General features: G+C 35.6%; 1 protein-coding gene across 5 annotated transcripts in view; it reads right to left on the bottom strand.

Moving 5' to 3' along the window:
* LOC121312939 (cAMP-regulated phosphoprotein 21-like) overlaps window positions 1-27,137 on the bottom strand; it is a 119,162-nt gene that overhangs the window by 22,954 nt on the left and 69,071 nt on the right. For 4 of the 5 annotated variants that reach the window (XM_041244915.1, XM_041244916.1, XM_041244918.1 and 1 more), the window contains 15 exons: window positions 26,573-26,746; window positions 21,870-22,098; window positions 20,730-20,771; window positions 19,478-19,567; window positions 17,892-18,042; window positions 15,459-15,537; window positions 14,563-14,622; window positions 12,969-13,109; window positions 10,637-10,745; window positions 8,542-8,643; window positions 4,509-4,546; window positions 3,696-3,749; window positions 2,256-2,479; window positions 1,213-1,446; window positions 354-538 (listed from right to left, as the gene is read on the bottom strand). In XM_041244915.1, the coding sequence (XP_041100849.1) occupies window positions 354-538; window positions 1,213-1,446; window positions 2,256-2,479; window positions 3,696-3,749; window positions 4,509-4,546; window positions 8,542-8,643; window positions 10,637-10,745; window positions 12,969-13,109; window positions 14,563-14,622; window positions 15,459-15,537; window positions 17,892-18,042; window positions 19,478-19,567; window positions 20,730-20,771; window positions 21,870-22,058 (1,698 nt within the window). In that variant the 5' untranslated portion in view covers window positions 22,059-22,098; window positions 26,573-26,746. The remainder of the gene's footprint in view (window positions 1-353; window positions 539-1,212; window positions 1,447-2,255; window positions 2,480-3,695; window positions 3,750-4,508; window positions 4,547-8,541; window positions 8,644-10,636; window positions 10,746-12,968; window positions 13,110-14,562; window positions 14,623-15,458; window positions 15,538-17,891; window positions 18,043-19,477; window positions 19,568-20,729; window positions 20,772-21,869; window positions 22,099-26,572; window positions 26,747-27,137) is intronic. The other variant, XM_041244917.1, reaches the window with a different exon arrangement.

Raw genomic sequence — 27,137 nt, 5'->3', positions numbered from 1 at the left:
CACAGTTCTACAGAAAAGCCTGCATCATCCTTAGCTACAATAAATACAAATAGTGTACTGGGGGATTGTTTTGTTATACCTTATAGTATACTATAGTATCCTTTCATATAGGCTACTTAGGAATATGCAGATATAACGAGGATGCCTTCAGGAACAGACAAGAACAGCCACGTGAGGCACATTGCATTAACTCATCAACTATTCAATAAATCTAAGTGGTGTCAAAGTTAAATACAACCACCATTTAAATATTCAGTTAGGAGAACCACACTTGGCATTTTACTTACTTTCAAATATAAAAATGATTCACACACAACAAGTCCCATTATTTTAATTATTTAAATAATGCTTACTTGTGGTACCATGTGACTTCCAATTTGCTGCTGTGATTGCTGTGGCTGCTGTTGCTGTGGTTGTTGCTGGGATGCAGGTGCATTTTGCTGTTGAGACTGTCCTAAAATCTGGCTTCTCATTGACTGATGGACACTGGGAGGGTTGTAGATAGCAGGTGTTCCATCAGGGTTAACAAATGGTTGACCTGCAACAAATCCACACATTCTTCTTTAAAAAAAAAAAAATATATATATATATATATATATATATATATATATATATATATATATAACATTAAAAAGTGTAATGTCTAAACTATATATATTAAGCCTAGTACATGGCTTGAAACTCACACTAGCCCTACCCCCAGTCCTAGCTGTCAGAACTACTTTCAGTTAAGTATATTATTTAAATGATCAGATGCCAGGAGAGGATGGTTAAATAAATTGTTCCTTCCTTGTATCTGCAAGAACAACTCATATTAGTTAACCTACAGTCTCAAGTGTAACTTATTAACATAAACACATAAACATTGGGAAAACATGGTAAACTACAAAATCACTGTGCACTTTTACGATGGTAATCTTTGACAGCTACCAATCACATTGCAATAACTGAGAAATTACCAAGGGTCCCTTAGCAGCATCAATTGCTCACTTCAGTGGGTATCATTAAAAGCACCACAAGATGTTTGATAGCTCCTATACTCTCAATTGTCAAACAACCTGAACCTGTTTTCACCCATGATGGATCAGTAGGACCAAATGGGCATTTGGCCACACACATATCTGTACATTTTACATTTTTAATCACACACAGTAACTTACACATACAGTTGTTTTGACTACACAGTCAGTGGAAATCAATCCAGATACTCACCTGTGTGAGGATTGAGGAGGATGCTACCCGGTGGGATGCCTGTAGCCTCCAAGGGGACCAGTATGTAGCTGGGGCTGTTGGGAGGCACCTGCCCACTGAGCCCAGACCCGTCAGGGTAGGACACACTGCCCGCGGAACTGACCGGAGCTGACATGAGGAGCGATGTGCTCTGCAGTGACTGGTGAACTCTGGACAATGAGCCTGAGGATCCACCACTGCTGGAAGACTCTGAGCCTGTGAAACAAGAGGGTGTTTCAATGAAAACTCTTCCATCCATGAAGCTTCAGACAGGGAACAAAGTATCTCTGTAACACATCACTCAAGCTATTCTCCCCAGCTCACTTAGCACAGAATCAGCATCATACAAAAATGTTCATCTGAATAGAGGGTGGTGTAAATAGTTTAGACTTTAAATTTAAATGTTATACATGTTAAAAGTTAAAACGTTGTCAGAAATGTGCATATGAAATACAGATGTTAACCTTACCTTTACACAATAGTAACTGTATAGTGATTTTTAATATTTAATGGCTTCTGCTAAATACTCTTAAGATTAGGGATGATAGATTCTGTTTAAACATTTAAATTTAAACATAGTTGAAATGTTAATAACCACTTATATAACCTATAACAAGAAGCACTCCGTTACAGATTAAAATACATAGCTACAATACAAATATGAATAAGACCACATGTTTACAACTCTAATACATATATCGAATAGACTATTAATGCTGAATATTGAAGAAATCAATGAGCAGAAAAATATCTCTTAATAGACCAACAAATGAGGTGCAATGCAATTCATCAAGCTGGTCTAACAGTGGTATCTTACTAAATCAATAATATCTGTTGCCAAAGGTTTTTAAATATTTTATGGCTTCGGTCCTTGAAGTGCATTGAAATACTACTTCCAGCCTCTTATTTTGAGATCACATGCTAGTTACCATGGATGAAGGAGCATTTTCATGACCTCTCCCTAGGCTTTAGGCCACTGGTATGAGAACCCAGAGGAGCTTGAGAAGTGATGCATTACTAGCTACCTGTTTTCGAGAGTTTGCCAGTACTCCGACTACTGGCCGAGCTGTCCCCTCTCGTTAGGACTGTTATCCCCCCTATGCTGGCGGTCTTCGTCACGGCGGGTTTCAAGTTGCGGTTGGAGCTGTCTGAGTCTGTACTGCTCCAGGGGCGCTGGTCATTCCACTTGACGTCTGTTTCGGTGCTGCTGTGACGACTGCCAGACTTTCCTGTGCCATCCCGATTGCCCCTGGAGAATTAAGACACAATTCCCACATTAACCCTGTTAGTTATTTCTGTACACAAATCTTTCAAAAACACCCTACATCTGTAAGGAGGCATCAATAAAAAAAAATAAAAAACCCGAACAAGACACGTTGGCTATTAGGCCAAATAACTGCCCTTTTGATTGATTTTCTTTATATCTTCTTTCTTGCTTCCTCCTCATAGCCACTATTCCGTATCTCTCTTTTGAGCCTCAATATACTCATTTTTTTAATGGAAACACATACCATGTTTATTATTCTTTGTAGTTCTCTCTGAATTTCGATTTATGTGTTCACCTGCTTTTGAACTCCTTAACTAACGTTAACCCGATTTCCACTTGGTCTCCTTGAAGTCTGCTCTTTACCAACAGGAATCAGGACATTTCCTTTCCTCATAGTGCAGCACCTTGAGCCAACTAAGTTGTTTTTTCTTCACAGCACCGTCTCAAAGGCAGTTAAAATATTCTCACGGCATGATGAATATCACTGGACACAATGCACTAGTTGAAGTCTAACCAGTGATTTCAATCATTAAAACTTTTAACCTTTGTCCTCTGGGTATTTTCTATTACTATACCTGTATACTTTTACTTGGTAGCCCATGTATTCTAGACAGTCTTTATATTCTACAGCTATGGCCAACAGTTTTGCATCACCTAGAATCTTAGGATTGAGACATAATAAAAAAAAAAAAAAAAAAACAAACAACAAAAACAAAAAACCTATATGCACATAATTTTGATCTTTTATTTAACATCATATAATCAAATAAACTAAAACATGATATTCCAAAAGTCTACCAGAAGCTATGATAGTAGTATAGTATATCATGTTAGATTTCAAAATGTCACATTTTTCAATTGTCAGGTTTTCATTATTTAGATGGAAAACTACAATGCGGTATGTAATTCAACATGTTAATTTAACATTATTCAGCAGGTAAATTAGTTAATTGTATAGGGTGATGCAAAACCTTTGGCCATAGCGGTACATCATAATTTATAGTTATCATGTTAACCTTTTTTTCTGATAAAATATTTATGCTGCAGAATTCTCAATGTAAAAATGATTATGAACAGCCAGTAAAAGAAGACTGCCTAGAAGGCGACTTCCTAAACCTGTGTTGTGGCTTACACATCTAAAAGCAGCACAGCTATGGAGTTTACATGGGGTATAACCTACCGGAAAGAAAATACCTACTTGAATAGCTGCCTTTTCTTCTGAGTATCATTAAATATACAGTCTTCCAAAATCCTGGTGAAACACAAACATTATAGGGCAACAGTTAACACTGTATAAGCCTTTGCATTTACATTAAACTATGTCCTGCAGAAAACGTTTTTTTCTCTTCTTTATTTTTATACAGAAGTAAAAACGTAACATTTGCAAAAAGAAAAGTGAAATTAGGTTTTAGCATATTTGTACCCTTATAGGTAGGCAGAACTCTCCAATCTACTGTACATTGGCTGTTTAATTTTACTCTGTGACATACTTACCATGTGACTGTCAGCTGTTTTTAACCTGTCTTGATTTATTTACCAGTAATAGCCTGCAAAGAATTAGCTGGCACTTACAAAAAGAGGAATATCTATGCCATTCCCTTTTTTAAAATTAAAATATGAGAGTTTAAAAAAGTCTGAAATATTTGTTGTACAATAGCAATAAATAGACAATGTATCTTGTGTACTTGGAGACAACCATCTCCCACGCTTGTATAAAATCCTTCTGGCCCAACGTGTGATGCACTGCCATAACAGGTTCTGATATACTTCTTGTTCAAACGAGCCTGGCTCTTCTGTTCAATGTTTAAGATGCTTGCTTGTGGAGTGCATGGTTGCTGGTGCATGCCCAGCCCACACTGTACCACAAGACAAGACAAATCTGTTTGCCAAGGGTCTAGCTGAAATCATTAATGTGCTCCACTAGATATGAATGAAGAGGAATCCACAAACACCACACACACACATACAGTTTCGGGGACGGAATGGTTAATACATAAAATGTCAAATTTACCTGGTTTCCACATAAAGGTTTTCCTGGGAACAAACTGACTGAAAAATAAAATAAAAACTTTTAACAAGGAGTTGCTTCTTCTTGCTTTATTTGAGAACAAGACTCAATATGAAGTTTGTGAGAATGGATCAGAATTTGTTTTTAAATAATAATTTCTGCCTAAGGCAACAATTTAACTTGTATTACTTAAAACAATTAAAAAAAACAACAGAGACACATTAAGTTAAACATTAAAATGGTTTTATTAATTTCATTAAAAGTGGGAGCAAATTTTAAACTAATTTTAAAACGAGGCCCAATATGTTTGTCTTTTTTTTTTACATTAAGGTCATAGAGCAATGAGCATGAAAATGACAAAGTGAACGGTCTGTGTACATTCCAGCCAATCATTTTTGCATTCTAAATCGTAAATTGGAAAACCAGAAAACGACTATGTTTTTCAATTTTGGTTTTTCATAAAAACAAAAATCAACCCGTTTTTCATTTTCCAATTTCTGATTTTAAAATAGAAAAACTGATTCAGGCTTGTTTTCCCTTTTCACATTGCTTTTTGCAACAAAGTATTCGAAATGGAATAATCTGTAATACAAAAATAAATAATAGACCATTAAAAAAAAAACATTACTGAGTCGTGCTCTACTCGTATCGAATGTGTCCCGGTGTTATGACGTTTTCTGCATCAATACATTGAGATCCATATCTATGTATGCACTCCCCCAAGCGAAACAAATTGGGCACCCTAAGTAAGCACATAAGGACAAATGTGCTATTATAATGTAATCCAGTTAAGTATATAAAGTTAATTTCTAAAGCCGGATATAAATATTAAGAACCCCCCCCCCCCCCCCCCCCCCCCCCCCCTTTGTGTGTGAAGGCTTATTATTTGTAGTACTATTATAATGCACTGTCTGTACCCGAGTGATACAAGGAGCTGCTTGTGTCTGACCTTTATTTATTTATTTATTTTTAAAAGGTCTTGAAGGTGCTAAATAATTTTTAAGATATTAAATATTGTGGAGTGTTTTCATGCTGCATTGGGGGTTCTTTTGTAACAGAATAAGTTTTGCATTGTATCGCAGTTCCTTCTTTTGTAAGAGCTGCAAACTGCAGGGAGAGAGGAAATGTTAGCATCTTACAGAGCTTGCCATAGGATCACTAAAGGCTGCTGGCACGCTTTTATTGGTTGAATAGGTCTGTCCCTCTTCCGATGCATTAGTATATCTATCATTGTATAAGTGTGTACCTTTTAGAGAAGCAGTAACATATTTCCTGTGCAGTGTCTCTCCAGATACCTGCTTCAATAAAGACTACCTTCTTTATCACCAACTCTTGGAGTACATTTTTCGTCCCTACAGTCTATTATTTATTTTTGTATTACAGATTATTCCACTTCGAATGGTTTGTTGCAAAAACCAATATAAAAAATGGGAAAACAAGCCTGAATCTCTTTTTGTATTTTAAACTCAGAAATTAGAAAATGAAAAACGAGTCCTTTTCTGGTTTTCCGATTCTGAATACAAAAACAATTGGCCGGAATGTACACAGACCATGAACATAGAATTACTGGTAATTTAATGTACTGGAATGTATTTTATTTTGATCACTGGGAATGATTTCAATATTGAATTGCTCTATTGGAACCATAAGAACATGCTATGGGCTACACCCTGGGTTAATCGGTAGGCAGTCATGTGGCAGGGGTGCAAAGGGATCTGGGAAAGAACAAGAATATCTGTAAAAGAATCCATGTTTAAAAATACAGGAAAAAAACAAAACATAAAACAGACTTGTAATTTTAAACATGACAAAAAGCCAATGAAGATGGTAAAAACAATGCAATATTCATGCTCCTTGCTCTTGAATACATTTGTTTTCTTCACTACATGTTCATGATTCCAATGTGGGACTCACTGCATCTTTCTTAAAATTACTTTTGATGAATGCAGAGCTTGGTTTCTTAAACCAGGCCAGGGCTTCATAAATGTTTTACAAGTGTTAAATGCCCTGAGGGGCACGCAGATGTATTCTGCATGTGCCATTCAGTATAGTGTACTGCATTGTAAAAACACAATAATTGTGTCATATAGTTAACTACAAATAAAAGCATGAAGCAAAAATTGTAACCAATAAACCTTTTTAAAAAAATTTTTAATATTGTAAAAAAAAAAAAATGTCCCTGTGTTACTGAATTTATTAATATGTGTATATTACATTATATTAAATGTAAGGCTTTAAAATGAATGACAAAACATTATTTGTGTGAAATGAATGCTGGATTTCTCACATGAAATCAACAGCTGTAGATAAAACCTAAAATCAGCAATTCAACAAGAAATAAAATACTGTTACACTGTGTCACTGCGTTAAGAAATACATGCATAATACAGCAAACATCCATGACTCTCACAAAGCCCCCATGCTAAACCTAGCCCTGCCCCCTTTCCCTTCCTCCTCTGTAGCCTATAAATGCATACAATGACAGTTGCAACCATGGATTGTAATTGATTTTTTAAATCTCCCCCTGACACAATGTTTGCAATTATTTTCTGATGCCTCAAGCAGATCTCCACATTGGAATTGAAGAGAAACTCTGCAATTAAGTGGTACCACGGTATGCAAGTATTCACCACAACTCTGCGGTACAAGAGGAAGTGCCCTGCTTTACTTACTCTGGTAATGAATTAGGTTCACAGTGCCAGGTGTTTAAAACATATTCATTTAATTGGTGATGTAGGTTGTCCTTATTCTTCAAAACTGCACTAAAATATGCACTACATCCATCGCCTGTCTGCAAATGTACAATGCAACCCTTTCTCATGTGCTTCTTCATTCCATGCTACTCTGGTGTTACTCCACTTGAATCAGCATTAGGGTTCTTTCTCATCATGGTATGTCACACTGTGTGCCTTGGGTATAAATACTTTTAGTACAAATTGTAAAACTAGTTATTTAGTGGTTATTTCTAGCATTAAGCAACATTAGACAAACACATCTAAAGCAATCAACATAAAGGAAGCTTGCCCACTCTCAACCCTTTCCCACTTTTCTGCTGCTGTTAAAGACTGTGGAAGGCCACTGTGTAACTTTTTACTGTTTAAATCAACTTACATTTGTTGCCACTGCAAAGCAGCCCTCAGCTTCTCATAGAAGCAGGTATCTTTTATAACAGCTGCGCCACTGGGGTGATGTGAAATATGTTATGGCTTTGGGCGGTCTTCGTGGTCATACAGTGGTCAAGAAAATTGATTATTTGGCTGTCTTATTGATTTTGTAAACCTACATTATAAAAATGGAAAGCCTTGTTTTGAAGCAAGTGCAGAAGTACATTTTCTGAGGAATGAATCGGTGGTAATGGTTTAACACTGTCAAGCCTGTGAGAATAGTACTGGGTTGGCAGCAGTGTAATGAAATGGACTGCCAGAGATTTCCCTGAATTTAATTTGGACAGCATAGTTACTTTAGCACCCGTCAGTTTGCAGATAATTTGCTACCCGCAGCTGCTACCATTTGCTTATTATATGCTGACCTGGGAATAGTAATTCATTTTGCAGCAGGAGCTGACCTGTGTTAAATGTCCAACAGGTGGAGCCTCTCCTGTACTAATTAGTCACTAGATGGTGGTATGACATGGGTATACTCAGAACGAACTATAAGTATATACACTAGCACCACCTGCTGTCCGTTCAATACACTGAAGCTCACTGAAACGAAAAGTGTGTCTATTCCAAATTAATGTCAGGTGATTTGTTATTGTTTTTTTGGAAGTCTGGATAGCCAGATACTTCATACTTATGTATTTTTAATGTAGATGATCATAATGCTGGAGATTTTTATAACTTTTCTAAAAACTCTTGGCGCTGTAAAAATCTTTTAATTGTATCTTTTTCTAAGGGAGAAAGGGTTAAGGTTTCCCTTATGGTGTTAGCCTCTAATTAATATCTTTGGGTTTTTTTTTTTTTTTTTTTTAAATCTGGTTAATTGTATTATTTTTTTAAACCCATTATTAGCACAAATAACGTATGTATCCACTTACATCTTGTGCAAAAATTCTCTCCCTCACTTTCTGATACTCCTCTTCCCTCTCTTCTATAGATTTACTCCTTCTGTCATCTCTAAATGGATGAATCCTATTTTGCTGCGTGATCAAAAATGCACATGGGTTATGTAACAATTGATTTAAGCAATAACTAAACAAAGACAAAAGAAAACAAAGCAAAAATACAACTAAAGGGGGTGGATTCAGTCAAAACACACATCACTAATTTACAATTTGTTTGTGTTCAACCAAACTTCCAGGCACGGGAGGACAAACATGATACAGCATAAAGATGTCAAAAACTGAAGTAATCTTTCCTTAAATGATCATTTATAAAACACACATTTACTGTGCTGCTTGAAAGTCTAATTGAGTGTCACCACAGGACAGGGAAATAGCAGGTGGTGTACTTTAGGATTGGATCCACCCCTACCTACCATAAAGCCCTAATGAACCACACAAAAGAAAAGTGGCTAGCAGATGTGACGGGGGCAGCAGCGGCATTGTGAGTAATAATATATTGCAGAGCAAATAAATGTATTCAGGCAAGAGTCTGTGGAGACTCAAGAATTGATTTGTTTCACTATCTCCAATCCCTCCCAACAATGAATAGTAATAGCAGCTTAAGCGGTCTTCTCTATTTGTGCATCTGTTAAAGATCCACTATTTGGCAACTATCAAAAACTCAACGTTTCTATTCTCCTGTGTTTTCAAGCAGGTGAATGTCAGATACTCACACACACAGTGACCTGACTGACCTATTAACCAAGCTTAAAAGCACTAAATTCACACGGCTACTTTAACATGTAAAATAAATCGTTTCCACAATATAGTTACCTTTTTTTATTTGGAATCGGCAATTGTATTTTACCTAATTTTCTCCCCAATTTGAAATGCTCAATTCGTAAGCCTACGTCACCACTAAAACCCTGTGATGACCCGGGAGAGATAAAGACGAACACCCGCGTCCTCCGAAACGAGTGCTGTCAGCCGTCTGCTTCTTTTCACTTTGCGACCCCGTCTTTCAGCAACCTCAGAGTTACAGTGTCGGGGGACAATGCAGCTTTGGGCCACTTGCAGGCAAGCATGCAGGCACCCGGCTGGTCTACAGGGGTCGCTGGTACAAGGTAAACCGAGAACACCCTGGCCGACCTAAGCCTTCCCCTTCCGGGTGGCGCTCGGCTGGGAACTCCCAATGGAATAGCCTGGAACCGGCGACCTCCAGGCGGAGTGCACTACTCGGGAGACCCTACAGTTACGTCTTTTAAGTGTACAAAATATATATTACCTTTAAAGTACTATGCAGTTAATTCAAGCACCTGGAGTATAATTTACTAGGTTATTCTATCATTAACTAATATTGGGCAAGATATTAGGATTAATAGGATTAACCCATCTACAGTAACTAACATACTTACAGGTCAGGTAACTCACAAAAAAGTTAAAAACATGTGTACTTTGGAGAACTATTATCAGTCTACCACAAAGCTAAATTATGTACACTTTTTTTTTTCTTTTGGAATATAATATTTAGCAGTCTAAATATCAGAAACCCTAATACACATTTGTGATTTATGCAGCGAAATACCTTTTTTTTATGGAAAATGGAAGAAAGGATGGCTGGTTTGTTTATTAGATATGATTTTCCTTCTGTTTTGGAAATTGATTCACAGACCATGCATTTTAGATTAATGCCAACAAACAGGTGGCCAAGCTTTAGCTTGCCACACAAGCTAGCTAACACAGAAGTGTCGACTTCAATAAAACACTGAACTGCATTCATCTTGATCGAATAATTTGATGCCCTGCAGCAGGAAAATGTGCTTGGAACTTTTTTGTTGAATATGAATATAACCCAATTTTTACTTTAATAAAAATCATAAATCAGTAGTTTGGTGCAACGCAGACAGCGACTGTTGACTGCAAATCAAACAGAAAAATGTGGCACAAAGTGAGTCAGAGCAGAAATCATGTCATGCATGTCTACAGAATCTTTAACCACATACATTTATAACATATTGGTAGCAAATGCATGTTTACTGGATAGCAGACCACACTTACTACTGGCTACATGCACTGTGAAAAGGAATACCTGATTATCTTCTTTATCAATACTGGAGTTGTCTCGTTTCAAGATAAACCTCTTCTGAGATTCTTCACTCTTATCATCCTTTATGTGCTCACAAAATCTTTCCTCAGGTCTGTTGGCACAGAAGGAGACTGTTACAAAAGCCATTCTGTCAAACTAAGAATATTTTAAAACATGTGTTATTCAAAAAAGAATAAATACATAAATAAATAAATAAATAAATAAATAAATATTCTAAGTTTACATAATAATGTAATATGTTTTAATGATTTAATGAAAATATCAGCATTTATTTTAGATGCCAAGTAATTGTAATAAGTAATTAGGAGCTTTGTTTAATGTGACACGACTGTTAATTTGTGGTTCCAGTGTACTGCATTCTTCTGCAGTTCCATCTTCTATTGTTGTTGTTGAATGTCCTATTTGATTATGTACGCTCTCAAAAGGTTTCCACTGCAGACTCATTCCCACCCATTTTAAAACAGCTTGTCAGTCAGTGAACCAAACAGACACACCCTTGCTACTCTGTCCCAGAGAATTAATTATAGAATTAATTGCCATTGTATTTTTTTTTCATACTGACAAAAAGCAAATAGTTAAATCAGTGCGATAAAAAAATTAAATAAAATAAAAAACAGTGACCTACATTTGGACCAATGTTATTTTTATTCTCTGGAGGACATGCATGGTGACTTGAAACTCAATTGATTGTCTTTTAACATAAAATGGTATTCAGAAGCTTAGTCTATTTTCATATTTATTTTAGGACAAACTGATGTTTCTGCTCAAGCGCGAAACGCGATAAGGCTAGAACTTACCAGATATGCTGGATAAACTTTAGAACTAAAGTACAACATTAAGTTATTTCAATTTTGTAGAATATACAGTACATATGTCTATATGAAAAAAATGAAAGACTGTAAATGTTAAGTAATCCGCTGCTTAAAAAAGGTGCACTGATAAACATAGCAGTCATTACTTAAATGTGTATCTTTCTGCAGGGAGACTATTTTGTTAAGTGGGTGCATCCTTCATTAAACAACCCCATCTCCATAAACCACATGTGCTCTAATAACAGCTATTTAACAGATACACAGAACAGGAACTTACGGTGGACTATTGGAAACAATAGATTCGGTTCACACCTCCAATTGTACCTCATTACAAGATGCAAAGAACCTTGGAAGTACTAACATATATCACTATCACAGCTAGTTTGTGCCCTTTATCCTATCAAACTTACATAAGCTGCATACCAAGTTAGTTACAAACCTCAAACCATATACTGTATAGAAGTGAAACATGAATATGATATCCAAAAGGTGTGATTTTGAGACAGAACAGGAAATTGAAAACTCTGTCTTGTTTGACGATTGAGCTGGCTTAAGTGTTGAAAGACAGCCACTGCAGATTAGTGGTATTCCATTTCCAATAACAGGTAGCAATAAATGTAGCCAAGGTCTTTCCTATCATACAGTACCTTGTATTTAATACACATTTATATATAATGCTAGATGGAGGGAGGGGTCAAGACTGATTATGTGATCAATAGATAATCTGGGTGGATTGGACTGATGTAATAGAAGAGGGTTAATGATGGAAGTTTGGGAATGGGGTACCTTATTTAAATTGGCTAAAATGTGATGATGTAACACTTTAAAATGAATTTATAATTGCACTGTAACATGTAAATCTTCTTACATGAATATATATATATATATATATATATATATATATATATATATATATATATATATATATATATATATATATATTTCAAAAGCCATGTCACGTTTTCTATATTTTGTACAAAGTTCATTTAAACTGTCCATAACACACAAAATTTTTGTAGTGTCACATGAGAACTTAATAATAGCCCTTTCTTAGGCATCGGGAAAGAATGGCACACATTTTGCACAACAGCTTCAGTGTCTAATTTATGAGGGGCCAAAATCACAGAAATAGCAAACCTTGCTTTTCAAGCCATGCTCAACAGTGCAGTTCTTTTATTGTAAAGGATGTAAACACCAAACCTGTTTATTTAAACCAATTGATGGTTTAATACATTTTAAAATGAGACAGTCATTGTCTGAACTGGGACGGAGTGACAGATCCATGTTATAAACACATACAAACACACACACACACACACACACACACACACACACACACACACTATGCTTACGGTATGTCTGGATATGTTATTGAAGAACAGGGAAATAAGGTGCAGTAATTATTCATGACTGATGTCTTATTCACAAAATAGACACAACATCCTTAATAAGAAATGAGGGTAAACGTTTTAGGAAAATTTTAACCAAACATCATTACTTACATTCTTGTATTGCTTGTTTTGTTGATAATAACAGACTTTCCTGTTTGATCGACATTATGATCCATTCCAAAATAAGCTGCTACCCTGTGTACTAACATCCTGTGGTATGAAGACATCTGTGGAAACTTCTTGTAGTGATTGCTGGAAGAGAAAAGACAACGCGCCTTGGTAAAAAACAAACAAACTGGTGCAGTGAATGTAAATACACTACTTAACCACTAGTCATGGAACAGCTCAACATTCTTTAGTCTTCTGATAAAGAAAATATGCTACTCAGGGCACAGATCACACACTTTAAAAATCTGCATAATCTTGAGAGTTCCTCTTAAGTGTTTTTACAGTACATGAGAAGTGCAATGGATTGGCCATTGTTTGATAAAGTATTTAGGATGGCTATTGTTCATGCTCTATTAAATATTCATTCAATTGATGCTCATTGGTGCAATCAGCGCTCCAGATAAGGTTTTTGGTCATTGAGTAATTTACTAATTTACTCTCCAATTTAGACACCATGTGAGTAAAATATATTTGGTGTGAGTAAAATGCAACATTACCTTGCAGTAGTGAGTGGTACTTTCAATAAATACTGTATATACCTTAATGCTAAATTATGGGATCTGCAATCCCATAATATCCAATCACAGAATACTGTATTTAATATATAGATTCAGCTGTCAGACAGGTAAACTGTTAAGAATAGGTTGAGGGGGACTGAGATGGCCCAGAGAAATCCAGCATCCAAAATCCAGTTTCTTATTCTACAGTCACAAACCACCACATTGCAAGTGAGTGGATTCAACTGTGTTGTTGTTTTTTTTTTTTTTTTTTTTTTTAATTTGTGTTTGTTTATTGAAAGCCAGACTTATTGACAATTTCCAGGCAGGCTACAATCAGCTGCCCCAGCATTCTCTAGCTACCACATGCAGTATATTCATAATTGACCATTGAGACGCCAGGAACCAACGAAGTGCAATAAGCTGTATAACAAGCAAACTCAAGCTGTGCAGCAAAATTGTTATGCGTATTCGTTATGCATTAAATTTAAATAACATACATGATGTATTGCTTATCTGGAGAGCTAACTACAATTATACAATATTGTAATGTATCTTTAAGGTGCTACTGTAGCCAATTATAATGTTTAATTTCAAACTTGCATAATTCCCTTTTACTGTATATGGGCACTGTGATGTATTATTAGTAGTATGATTAAGACAAAAAATAAACCGAGAAGGCTTTACTGAATTCAGTACAGTCGTTCAGTTTTATGATTATGGGGTATGGTACAAGACAAAAGATTAAACAAAGTGAGAAAAGTATTAAAATAAGTAAACAAAGATATTACATAATAAATACCAGCCTCACTGGGACATCTGAATATTACCACAAAAAACACTGAATTAAAAACAAAAACCAAAGAAGAAGAAATAAATGCTTGTAAAATATATTTAAATGAATTGGCATACATTGATATATCATTTAAAACAGCTCCATATGTGGGAAGTCTTAACTTTTGGGATGCTGCTACAGAAACAACCAGCTCTATGTGTCGAGCAAACAATAAAATCGAATAAATAAATAATGAGCTTCTTACTTATCGTCTGCAATAAAATCAATGATCTCTTGTTCCATTTTCAACAGCATCATTCTGTCCCTGTGAACAATAATTAAGAGGAATGTGATGGACAATATGGTAACATCATCATACAAGAGTTAACTACTGTACAGCTTAATAAAAGCTACTGGCCAAATAACAGAAGCATTATATTGTGGAAAGTGTTACAATCCACAAATCACCAATAATGTGGGATTTAAGTTTTGCATTAATGAGGAGGGGGGTGAGGTATAATCTTTTCTGTAGACTGCATGTAGTATTTAACTGACTGAAGTATAATTTTATTCTTTTATTGTAATAAACATTGACATTGGCGGTTAAAAACAGCCAGTAAGTGGATAAGGGATAACTGATAGGAGGGAGGGGGTTTTACAGCACTCATTAAATCCAACAGTATTTGCAAAAATCATGAAAAACTTGCTATTAAAGAATTTATAAAAAGAATGAATACAAATCCCTGTGGAGCATTTAGGGTTGTCCTGGGTGTTTGTTGAATGCATCTACTTGTAATAACTTGAATGCTTATGAGGAGTAGATATAATTCTGTTCTGAATTTGCACAATTTTAACAATCTTATCTGTCAAAGCTAGTTTTCTGCAGTGGGCTGCAAAAAATGTATGTTTTTTCATGACAGAAGTAGACAGCGGGATTCATTTCCTGAGCCCAAGAGTGTTGCCCTTAATATAATAAACGATTTCTTCAGGAGGTATGCATCTTGGGAGATAAATGGCCATTTTTCAGTATAAGGTTTTAATGACCGCCTCTAGTTTCCAGGACATTCAGGCTTTGTCTTACTTTTGTTTTAAGTTAAAATGGGGAGGTATTTTTTTTTTTCTCAGACACCAGATACAGAAAAAAAGCTTAATGGATCATACCTGGGGTTATTCTTTAAAGTGTTTACAAGGAATTCGTGTAAGTCGATGCCTGTGGAGTCTGTGTACTCCTGGCTGTGATCTGAAACAAAAAGGTTTTATTACTCACATACACATATTTCAAATATATACATAGTCAATTACTCTATTGTTCAGATTGGTAAATAAATAAATACATACAATTAATTAATATCTGTAGGGGATGGGACTGTGTGCTAAAGCTGTATTTTTAGGTCTTTATTTTAAAGAAAAAACATTTATTATTATTATTATTATTATTATTATTATTATTATTATTATTATTATTATTATTATTATTATTATTATTATTATTATTATTATTTTTAGTATTATTATTAAGACAATCAAACCTGCTTTTTCCTTTGAACAAAGTAACTATACCATATAATACACTAGTAATGATGTTACAAGATTTTTTCCCCCAAAAAACTTTTAACAGCAACCTGTTTACATGTAGGGTTTATATCCTGGTCACTTCCCAAAGCAAAATGCTCTTATTGTCTGATAGAGCATTTATTTTAGCCTTTGTGGTTATGTACAAATCTTTTCCTTTCTGATCCAATTTAATTTGAAACTAAACACCAGAATGTGAACAGATGCTGCATAGCCAGTAATTGCTGATCTTTTTGCTGTAAAACAACGCTAGTGCATGATATAGTCTACTTTGCTGGTTTTGGTGAAAACAATCATTAGTCTTAGGTGAGTGTTATACAAATAGATGTTTGCTACTTTATGTATAATAGAGTATTCCCTTTTAACATTGACTCAACTAATATCATCTGTCACATCAGGTTTAGAATCCGCCAGTTTACACAATGAATATGTAAAATTACAGTGTAAAATTACCATGGTGAACCATGGGTTGAAATTAGAAATTTCAACCCATGAAATTTAAAACTCTTATTAAAAAATATACATTAAAAAGTGAGATATATCCTGGCTGAGGGCATAAGAAATATACTAAACAAAGTTCAGTTGAAGAAGCAGTTGTGAAAAAAAGGTGGTTGAAAATGTGACTAGGTTTTATAAGTAAGGGATAACAGACAACAGGGCGTGTGTTGTGTTGCACTAACATACAGCTGTAGTTAGTTTTTTCCTCAACAGCCAATCAGCATGCAGCATCCAAGAATTCTGTTCTTTTTTTTGTAATAAGCTCTTTCACTTCATGAAATAATGATATTACCATGTTTTCAGATGTTCTGTAATAAATAATAACTTTGTACATTGTATGCTCTATGAAGTACCTATATGCAATTCATGCAGAAGTGGGATTGGCTTTAACAACCCCACTTTGAGCATCCAGCAATGCCAAAACCTTTCCCCTAATAAATATTATATATGTATAATAAATTAGAGGCAACCATATGCTCATGTGCACAATGAACTTAACAAAATATTGTTGGTTAATTTTTTTTTTTATCTGGGGAGTGAGTAAAAGCTGCACCTATACAAAACTGCCCAGACAGGGCAACGGCCAGGTTTTCTGTATTGACTATATATTGCCTATATATTTGCTTTTGACAAAGAACTACAAGGAAACATCATGTCTCATGCAAACATAATACAAAAAAAAAAAAAATGTCAATGTCAAAACTGCTCCAACACTTACTGTGTTTGTTTGCCCCTCAAACTGAATTGAACACAGCTTTATTTAAGAGGTCATAATTACAAAATGTCACAAGTGCTATTACATCGCCCACATAAACAGACACTCAAACTGGAAGCCCACACATATATTCCCCATAAAGTCCTGTTTCCAAGTGCTGTATTATGTCTATATTCATTACAAAGTGGACAACCATACATGTGCATAAATTTGCATGAATATAAACTATACATAAAGGCATTTAGAGGACAAACTGCAATCCTGGAGAAACCAATAGTTTATTGACTAAGGGACTGATTCTGTTTTCTTAAAAAAAAGAAAACAAAAAAAAAAAACTGTTTCATTAATAAAGCATAATGATGTAGAACAACGTACAATAATGCAGAACAACATCTATTTAGACTGAGCTACAGCATGACTGATTCTACCTTGCACAGGGTTATTTTACTTTAAAAAATGCATTCCCCTAGCTATGAAGTTAATTTAATTAGGCTTTTAAATTGAACTCTTTATGAGCAAGCAAATGAGAGTAATGGTTATGGATTTATTAAAGCAGAATATTCTGGATGCAGGGATTAAATGTTAATTTTGCTATCCTTAGTTGGTCTGATACATCCAGAAAAATAATGATATGAATTTACATTTAAACATAAAACAGTAGGATCCCAAAAGTGGGTACAGGTTATTAAAAACTCTTATACAATGAACTATATTTTTATTGAAAGTTAAATCAAAGTCTATCAGATGTTTAACATATAACATGTGAATTGCTACTTTTTTTAAGTAAATAAAATTAATTCACAGCTCACCTTTTGATAGCATTCTGATTTTTGGTTTTTCGGTGGATTTGTCTTTTTCTTTGTTTTTGTCTTTTTCTTGCTCTCTGTCCCCTTCATCTTTACTGGGTTTGTCATCTCCCTGAAAGCTTGCCGAGCTGGTAATTTGCAGTTGAAATGAATCCTGCAATTCCCAAAGAGATGTGAGATTTTGGGTTAAAAATACAGCTATACAACCTACTTGCTGTATGACCCTGGGATTTAGAGTGGCCACTGGCATAGGGCAGGAACAAATATTTGAATATTTGGAAAAACACAGCTTGAAATGTATTTTAAAAAAAAAAAAAAAAAAAAAAAAAAAACGACCAGTTCATATTTGTTCATATAACAGAATTTATAAAAGACTGTATTTCTATCCTTTCCTTATTCTGCATTTCGATGGAGTACCAGGTTTATTCTGCCCCCCCCCCCCCCCCCAGAGATTTTTTTTACTGTAATATGGTATGAATTATACTTTTGTTTTTCAGCTCATTGAAAATTTATGATTTATATTTTTAAAGAATATTTGAACACGAAAAACCCATGTTTACCCAGCAATACATTGACAACCCATCACAATGCATTCAATCTGCAATTATGACTCCTTGGCAACCCAACACAGAGTATTGACTTTCACAGAGGTCTGCACATCTACTTCTTTATGCTTGCACCAAATTCTGAGTGGATATAGGGTTGGGGAGGCAATGTGGTTCAACGGGTAGAGCAAGGGGTACCACGAGCAGGTGGGATTATTATTTTTTTTTGATAAGCTTCTGACTCACTTGATGGTGTAAATACCACTCCACTGAAATTGTCTAATTTATTTCCCTGTCTGCACAAAACAAAAGCAAACAGCTACTAGCTACTACTGTGCCTATGATCTTTATTTGTTAAAGAACCAGGCTTTCTTTGTCATTATGGTTTTGTCTGTCATGGTGTTTTTTTTCAACCCTTTCAACTCATTAGAAGCCTATAAATACCAAAATATAACCTCCCAGTGGTTGTGCTTTTTACATAGTTAAAAGAAGAGATGCAGCAATTTATTGATTGGTGAATGGCGCGGCTTTACCTTCTGAGCTTTAATCAAACATTCAATGATCAATGAATTCTCCTGGTGAACTATCTGAAGCCTCACATTTTAAATAAGCATTATATTACCAACACATGCATGTCATCTCTTGTATTTGAAGGTTTTTGTGAAGGTTTGAATTTTTTTCTTACTACTTGCGCTTTAATGATAAAGTTTTCTCAATGCATATGTTTGTATAATAATATACGCATGCTCATTTTAATTATGCTTTTGAATATTAATCTGTTCAAGTCATTTCTTATTATCCATTTTTACCAATCCATTTGATTAGGAAACTGGTTGCTGATTGCATTCTTGCTAAACAGGTTGATGGCTAAATGGACAGACAGATAAGACAGACAAACAGACATATAGATTGAGAGACACAGATAGAACAGAAGGTTGTAACCCAGGCTTAACCCAGAAAGGTTTTAAGACCTTGTATGCCCTTGAATCATCTTGGCACCAGCTCTATGTGCTGCTGGTGCTGGACAGGGAATGGGGACCTTACCTGATTATCCTCAGAACCATCTGTGGTTGGAGGCAGGGAAGACTCTTCACACACAGCAAGACTCCGCACCAGTTTACCTTTCGCTCCCGACTGCAACAAACAAAAGCAACTATGTAATTTGCTGGAATCGTACAGCATCTTAAACAGCAGCTGTCAGGTTTTGAGGATGAAAAAAAGGTCTTATAAGCCACTCAAAAACATTGTCGTCATGAAACTGTGCTACTGCTACTGCAATGCCAACCACAGGGAAAGCAAGATGCATGGCCTCAATAAAAGAAAGCACTCTCACTAAATTTAGCCAGACTACAGTTGCACTGGGAATATAGGAAATAAAACAGCCAAGGACCAGTCGCAAGCCTGAACAAATAAATCAAAATTCTGCAGTGTGGTGAAGTATTGCTAAATATTTACATTTGTAATGCAACTCTCATTGAAAAGTTTGGCGTAAACCTCTTAGCTGAAGATATAGAAGAATAACAAGTGCAAACAACATCAAGTAAGCAACTGACACAACAACTAAAAGCAGCACAGGACGTGCTCTTTACATGTATAGGGAGGGCATAATGACTGTAGCAGCAAGGAAGGACTACATAGCAGCTGTATTGTCATTTATGCGTCTTGCATCCTGGTGTTTTTTTTGTTTTTTTTTATTTACATTGATACACATTACCAATGTACATTGGCTGAACACACAGTAACTTTTCTCTGACTGTTCTTGTAATGGTTAAGTTTTACTTCTAAACGTCACATAAAATAAAGGTAAATAATGCAGTATGGTATGTGCATTCTAAATAATCCAAAGTAATTTGCCAAAAACTGTAGAACCATAGAGCATTATTTTGGACATCAGAGAAATGCACAAGTTTCAGCTGAATTCTACTGTATGGAGCAATTTGGATTTAAAGTGCTACTATCTGACATAATTTCAAACCCAGTATACTGTGTAGAATGCATATCAAATATGTTCAGGTTCAAGTTTGCCATGAAGAATAACATGTAATAATCAATAAATGCTATTCAACTGTAGTATTCCAGCTTATCCTTTTATAAACCCTTCCCTGCCCTGCTGTAATAAAATGCACAACGTCAACTATCCTACTGAATTTATGAAACAGCTAAAAAAAATCACACACACGCACACAAACACTGCAGTATACTGTAGATGTGCATAACAGTCAAACTTGTGCATTCACATACCTTTCCTCCACTAACCACACTGGCTTAGCATGCACACACTTTAAGTTAACCCTACCTTGGGTCTTTTTTTCTGTTGCCCCTGGTTTACCCCTCGTTTCTGTGACAGCAAACAACAAACAGTGGATGAAAATGACAGCACGTGTATTTACTGTGTTGTAAAGTCTGGAGGTACTGTAAGAATGGACCTAGGCTACAAAGAAGATCCAAATGTATTACATCAGCTTCACCCCTACCAAAAAGAAAGGACTAATAATAATAATAATAATAATAATAATAATAATAATAATAATAATAATAATCTATAAGCTGGCTTTAAACACCTACAATGCAGAGCTGTGTGGCTAATTAATATAACAGAACTCTATTTAGGCAGCTACTGCTAGCAGAATATTTTTTGCCCATGATGTTCTTCTGTGTCTGCCCAATAATAAAAATAAACCCACGTGTTGACCTTGACCCAACCTAACATCCAGAATCAGACACAAAAAAGAACTACAGATGACTCAGTATTTGTGGGAACCTGTCTTAGGAAGCACTAGCAACAAGATAGATGACAGAAGGGTTCCAAAAGACTAATAAAGAGAAAAAATAGAAGAAGAAGAAGAAGTGGCAGTTCGGCTGCCATGAATTGATAATTAATTATATTATTTCACTCGCATCAATATACATAAAAAAAAAGTCATATGCAATGACATTTAAATTCCATATGTCATGTAGGACAGTCTAGAAACTGACCATGACTACTTTATGGATGTTTTAAACAACTAGGATTACCAGACGTCTCAGGAAAACAGTTTTGATCTTAAATTTTTTTTGTAGGGTCAGAAACGATAAAATAGTTAAAAAGTCCCAGTTTGAAAATGTATTTTTTTTTTTTTTTTTTTTTTAATACAAAACTATAGCAGTGTGCTCAGCAAGTTATCAGCTGAGTAATGCATCAGGTTGTGTTAGAACCATTCAGATAAACAATCCTATGGATTAGTTGTTTAATAATTCTGATTATGTGTTTATAAATATTTATTTACTTTAACTTCCTGGACCATGCCTAGTGTTTTGTTTTATCTTGGTAGTGTCACCAGCCCCAATTGTGTCTTAATATTGGAACATGAATAATTACAAAACATTTGTAACAAGACACCACCAGCAGACTCCAAGCCATGGCACACACTCGGTCAATCCCCTCTATCTCTCTCACCTGCTGCAGTTCTGCCTTGTCGCTCTGCACCGTCTCCTCCTTCTGCCTCTCGCTCTCATTCTCTTCCACTTCCAGGCTCCCGGTTTCAATGATAGACTGGTCTGGGGAGTGTTGATAGCCTTCACTCTCCTGTTCACAACTGACAGCTTCTTCCACTGCCTCTTGGTTCAATTTGTCTTGCTCAGACATCCTCACAGAAATAAATTAAATGTCAACAAGACACGCTGACCTGAAAGGTAGATACATATTAAAAAAAAATGTAATAAATAAAAAATAAAAAATAAAGTACAAAGAAATAATTCCCCTGAGCGAATTGTCTCAATTACATTTGCTATCTAACGTTGGCAGAGTGGGGCTGAGAGAGAGAGAGCGCAGCAACAGACAGAGACCCCCAGTGTCTTCTTTTTCTCTTTGTAACCGCGTCATTTAATTGAAAAACTTTTTCATTATTAATGGGTATTTATGTTTATATATATATATATATATATATATATATATATATATATATATATATATATATATATATATATATAGTACTGTGCAAAAGTTTTAGGCAGGTGTGAAAAAATGTTGTAAAGTAAGAATGCTTTCAAAAATAGATATGTTAATAGTTTATATTTATCAATTAACTAAATGCAAAGTGAGTGAACAGAAGAAAAATCTACATCAAATCAATATTTGGTGTGACCACCCTTTGCCTTCAAAACAGCATCAGTTCTTCTAGGTACACTTGCACTCAGTTTTTGAAGGAACTCAGCAGGTAGGTTGGCCCAAACATCTTGGAGAACTAACCACAGTTCTTCTGTTTTGGCAGCCTCGGTTGCTTTTCTCTCAGAAGAGTCAAAGCAAAGCTACCCATATGTGCCCTACATCTCTGGGAATTGCTGCAGAAGAGCTGGGAAGACATGTTGGGTGATTTCCTGCTGAAACTTGTTAACCGAATGCCTTGTGTTTGTGAGGCTGTTATTAAGGCAAAGGGTGGCTATTTTGAGGAATCCAAGATTTAGAGACAATTTTCAATTTTCTTGAACATTGCTTTGATACTCCTTATGTTTTGTTTCGTATACTCTAACGTGTTTTTATTTTCAAGTATTTACAGAAACATATACGACGTAAAACATTGTCAATTATGAAAAAAAACCTAGTTTCCAGCAAGTGTACTCAAACTTTTGACTGTTACTGTGTGTGTGTGTGTGTGTGTATACACACACACACACACACACACACACACACACACACACATACAGTACTGTGCAAAAGTTTTAGGCATGCTTTAAAAAATTATACACGTTAATAGATTATATTTATCAATTAACAAAATGCAAAGTGAGTGAACAGAAGAAAAATCTACATCAAATCAATATTTGGTGTGACCACCCTTTGCCTTCAAAACAGCATCAGTTCTTCTAGGTACACTTGCACACAGTTTTTGAAGGAACTCAGCAGGTAGGTTGGCCCAAACATCTTGGAGAACTAACCACAGTTCTTCTGTGGATTTAGGCAGCCTCAGTTGCTTCTCTCTCTTCATGTAATCCCAGACAGACTTGATGATGTTGAGATCAGGGCTCTGTGGGGGCCACACCATCACTTCCAGGACTCCTTGTTCTTCTTTACGCTGAAGATAGTTCTTAATGACTTTAGCTGTAGGTTTGGGGTCATTGTCAAGCTGCAGAATAAATTTGGGGCCAATCAGATGCCTCCCTGATGGTATTGCATGATGGATAAGTATCTTACTGTACTTCTCAGTATTGAGGAGACCATTAATTCTGACCAAATCCCCAACTCCATTTGCAGAAATGCAGCCCCAAACTTGCAAGGAACCTCCACCATGCTTCACTGTTGCCTTCAAACACTCATTTGTGTACCAGTCTCCAGCCCTTCGGCGAACAAACTGCCTTCTGCTATAGCCAAATATTTCAAATTTTGACTCATCAGTCCAGAGCACCTGCTGCCATTTTTCTGCACCCCAGTTTTTTTTTTTCGTGCATAGTTGAGTCGCTTGGCCTTGTTTCCATGTTGGAGGTAAGGCTTTTTGGCTGCAAGTCTTCCATCAAGGCCACTTCTGATCAGACTTCTCTGGACAGTTGATGGGTGTACCAGGGTGCCACTGATTTCTGCCAATTCTGAGCTGATGGCATTGCTGGACATCTTCCAATTGTGAAGGGAAGTAAGCATGATGTGTCTTTCATCTGCTTCAGTAAGTTTCCTTGGACAACCACTGTGTCTACGGTCCTCAACGTTGCCCGTTTCTTTGTGCTTCTTCAAAAGAGCTTGGACAGTACATCTGGAAACCCCTGTCTGCCTTGAAATTTCTGCCTGGGAGAGACCTTTCTGATGCAGTATAACTATCTTTTGTCTTGTTGCTATGCTCAGTTTTGCAATGGTGTATGACTTTTGAGAGTAAACTGTCTTCAGCAACCTCACCTTGTTAGCTGAGTTTGGCTGTTCCTCACCTAGTTTTATTCCTCCTACACAGCTGTTTCTGTTTCAGTTAATGATTGTGTTTCAACCTACGTATTGAATTGATGATCATTAGCACCTGTTTGGTATAATTGTTTAATCATGCACCTGAATATATGCCTACAAAATCCCTGACTTTGTGCAAGTGTACCTAGAAGAATTGATGCTGTTTTGAAGGCAAAGGGTGGTCACACCAAATATTGATTTGATGTAGATTTTTCTTCTGTTCACTCACTTTGCATTTAGTTAATTGATAAATATAATCTATTAACATGTTTATTTTTGAAAGCATTCTTACTTTACAGCATTTTTTCACACCTGCCTAAAACTTGCGGCGTGTATGATAATATATATAGATATGAATATCGATATATATATAGATATATATATATATATATATATATATATATATATATATAAGGCCGGTCAGTTTGCTGACACTCCAATATTAAAAAGCCAAGCTTGCTCTCTGGTCCCTCATGTCACTATGCCATACTGGGAAAAACTTTAGCAAAATCCTATTGAAGATAGCACAGCACACTAGAGGGATTAGAGTGGCAGAACTAACAAACATCTCTTTGTTTCTCTTTTATTGTTATTATTATTAGATATTTTCAGGAGCTCAACAACAAGCTAAAATGTCACGAACAATTTTTTAGTTCAAGCCAACCGAAAGTCTTCCATTTTCAAAAATGTGCCTCATTAATATGTGATCTCCGGCTTTGCAATATTAAAAACTCATTCATGTGCTTTAATTAGGGTACAGGCTGGCATTTATACCAACTCTCAGGCAGCACAAATTCAATAAAATTTAAATAGCTACATATACAACTTAAGACTCACATTCTGTAAACAAATAACAGCTGACAGAAAACAAGGTACAATGTATTTAATAATAATAATAATAATAATAATAATAATAATAATAATAATAATAAACTGCCTTATGTTGATAAATAACTACAAATCTAATGGCAAGCTACTGTCTATATCTCCAAAAATATCTCCCATAGTGGGAAAAAATAAGGAACTATCCCATACTGCTAATTTCCAGTTTCTTCGTTATAACACGGAGTAAAATGAGCCTGGAGTACTATCAGGGAATCTGTCTTGTTACTCCAAAAACAGTATTTATTATTTACAACAGTAGTTTTTAGGACATTTCTCCTATCTACAGCAATGGCCAAAAGGTTTACATCACCCCAATTTTGATTCTTAAAGTCGAATGAAACCTATTGAATAATGTCACATTAACATATTGAATTAAATACTGCTTTGTAGTTTTCTAACAACTGGCATAAATTAACAAATGGGACATTTTGAAATGTCACATTTTTCCGTAGACGGCAGACTTTGTGATATCATTTTGTAGTTTATTTTCTTACATGATGTTAAATAAAATATCTAAATTATGTTCATATAGTTTGTTTTTTTTTTGTCCTAAAATTTGTGATGTCTTTTTTGGTCAGTCACACTGACAGGCTGGTGAGTGGATAGCGGCCCAGAGACAGACTGCAGTTCAAACAAATATACTTTTATTATAAATAAACATAAAATAAACATGCACAAGGGCAAAATAAAGGGATTTAAACACAAATAAAACAATACAAAAACAAAACTTGCAAAATTAAGGTTTCCAGTCTGGGCAATGCCTTCACTGGATTCACAAATACAAAACCCCACAAACACCAACCTGCTTCCTCAGCTTCCTCCTCCCAAATGAGAAGCAGAGGCCTCCTTTTATGTCAGGTGGCTGGGCGCTGATTGATCGTTAATTAAACCAATCATCTAATCAACTAATCAACCCCAGCCACCTGAACATAATAAACCCGGGCAGGTAGGGAAAATTAACCCCATCCCTGCCAATTTAAAAAGGACAGAGCTTTGCTCTGTCACACACACACACACATGCGCACACACATGTACACCTTCAAATAAATAGGGTTGCATGACACTATTATGTCTTATATATTTGTAACATGTTTACAAATTAATATTCAACTATCATTCTGAGTTTAATAATACTACACACAATGACAAGACATAGACCAAATCCATTTGCAAATTTTAAAAATGGCATGCATTATTAAATCAGAAATGTTCTGCTTTATTACCTTCTGGAGAATTTAATTAGGTTAAACGCACACTGCTTATAGGATGCTTTCCTTGGTTATCCGTAATAGAGAGCCAACTTCATATTACCCAGTAACGGTTGAAAACTATAACAAATATTAAAACAGTACCTTCGGTGTGGATTTTCAGTTTTGGTTCTTGATGCTTTTCTAGATGCTGCTGTAGCTGATGGGTAAAATCCTCACAGGTGGTCAGTGAGTAGGAGAGTCCCATGTCCCTATTAGCAGTCCAGAATGCCAACCTCTATGCTATTCCTATAGCTAGTTTGACAGACCACCTTCATTCTGCATTGAAAAATAAAACAAATAACAACAACTATAAAGGGTGAATAAGAATAAATACTAGCACCCAGGAATAAAGACCTGAAGGAGTTTGGTCTTGATTTTCCACAAACACACTAATGACCAGCTTCAAGCTTCACTTCCACAGCTTGATACAGCACCAGCTTTCTCAAACTGGCCCCTTCTACTTTTCAGTTAATTCAGTTCCAGTTAGAGCAGCTCCTACGCAACAATCTGAAATGAACAGATGCATTGTCCACCGAAGATTACTCACTTCAATTTGAACCTTTTAAGATTTCTTTTAATAGTAAACCTTTATTCTATTATTCTTAGTTTGCACTGTAAGCTAGTTCCCCCCCCAATCTACACCTGCTTTACATTTTGCAAACCCATG

Source organism: Polyodon spathula, chromosome 3 (genome assembly GCF_017654505.1).
Source record: "Polyodon spathula isolate WHYD16114869_AA chromosome 3, ASM1765450v1, whole genome shotgun sequence".
Lineage (NCBI taxonomy): Eukaryota > Metazoa > Chordata > Actinopteri > Acipenseriformes > Polyodontidae > Polyodon > Polyodon spathula.
Note: the sequence above shows the minus strand (reverse complement) of the source record. Positions and strands in the feature narration are given on the sequence as shown.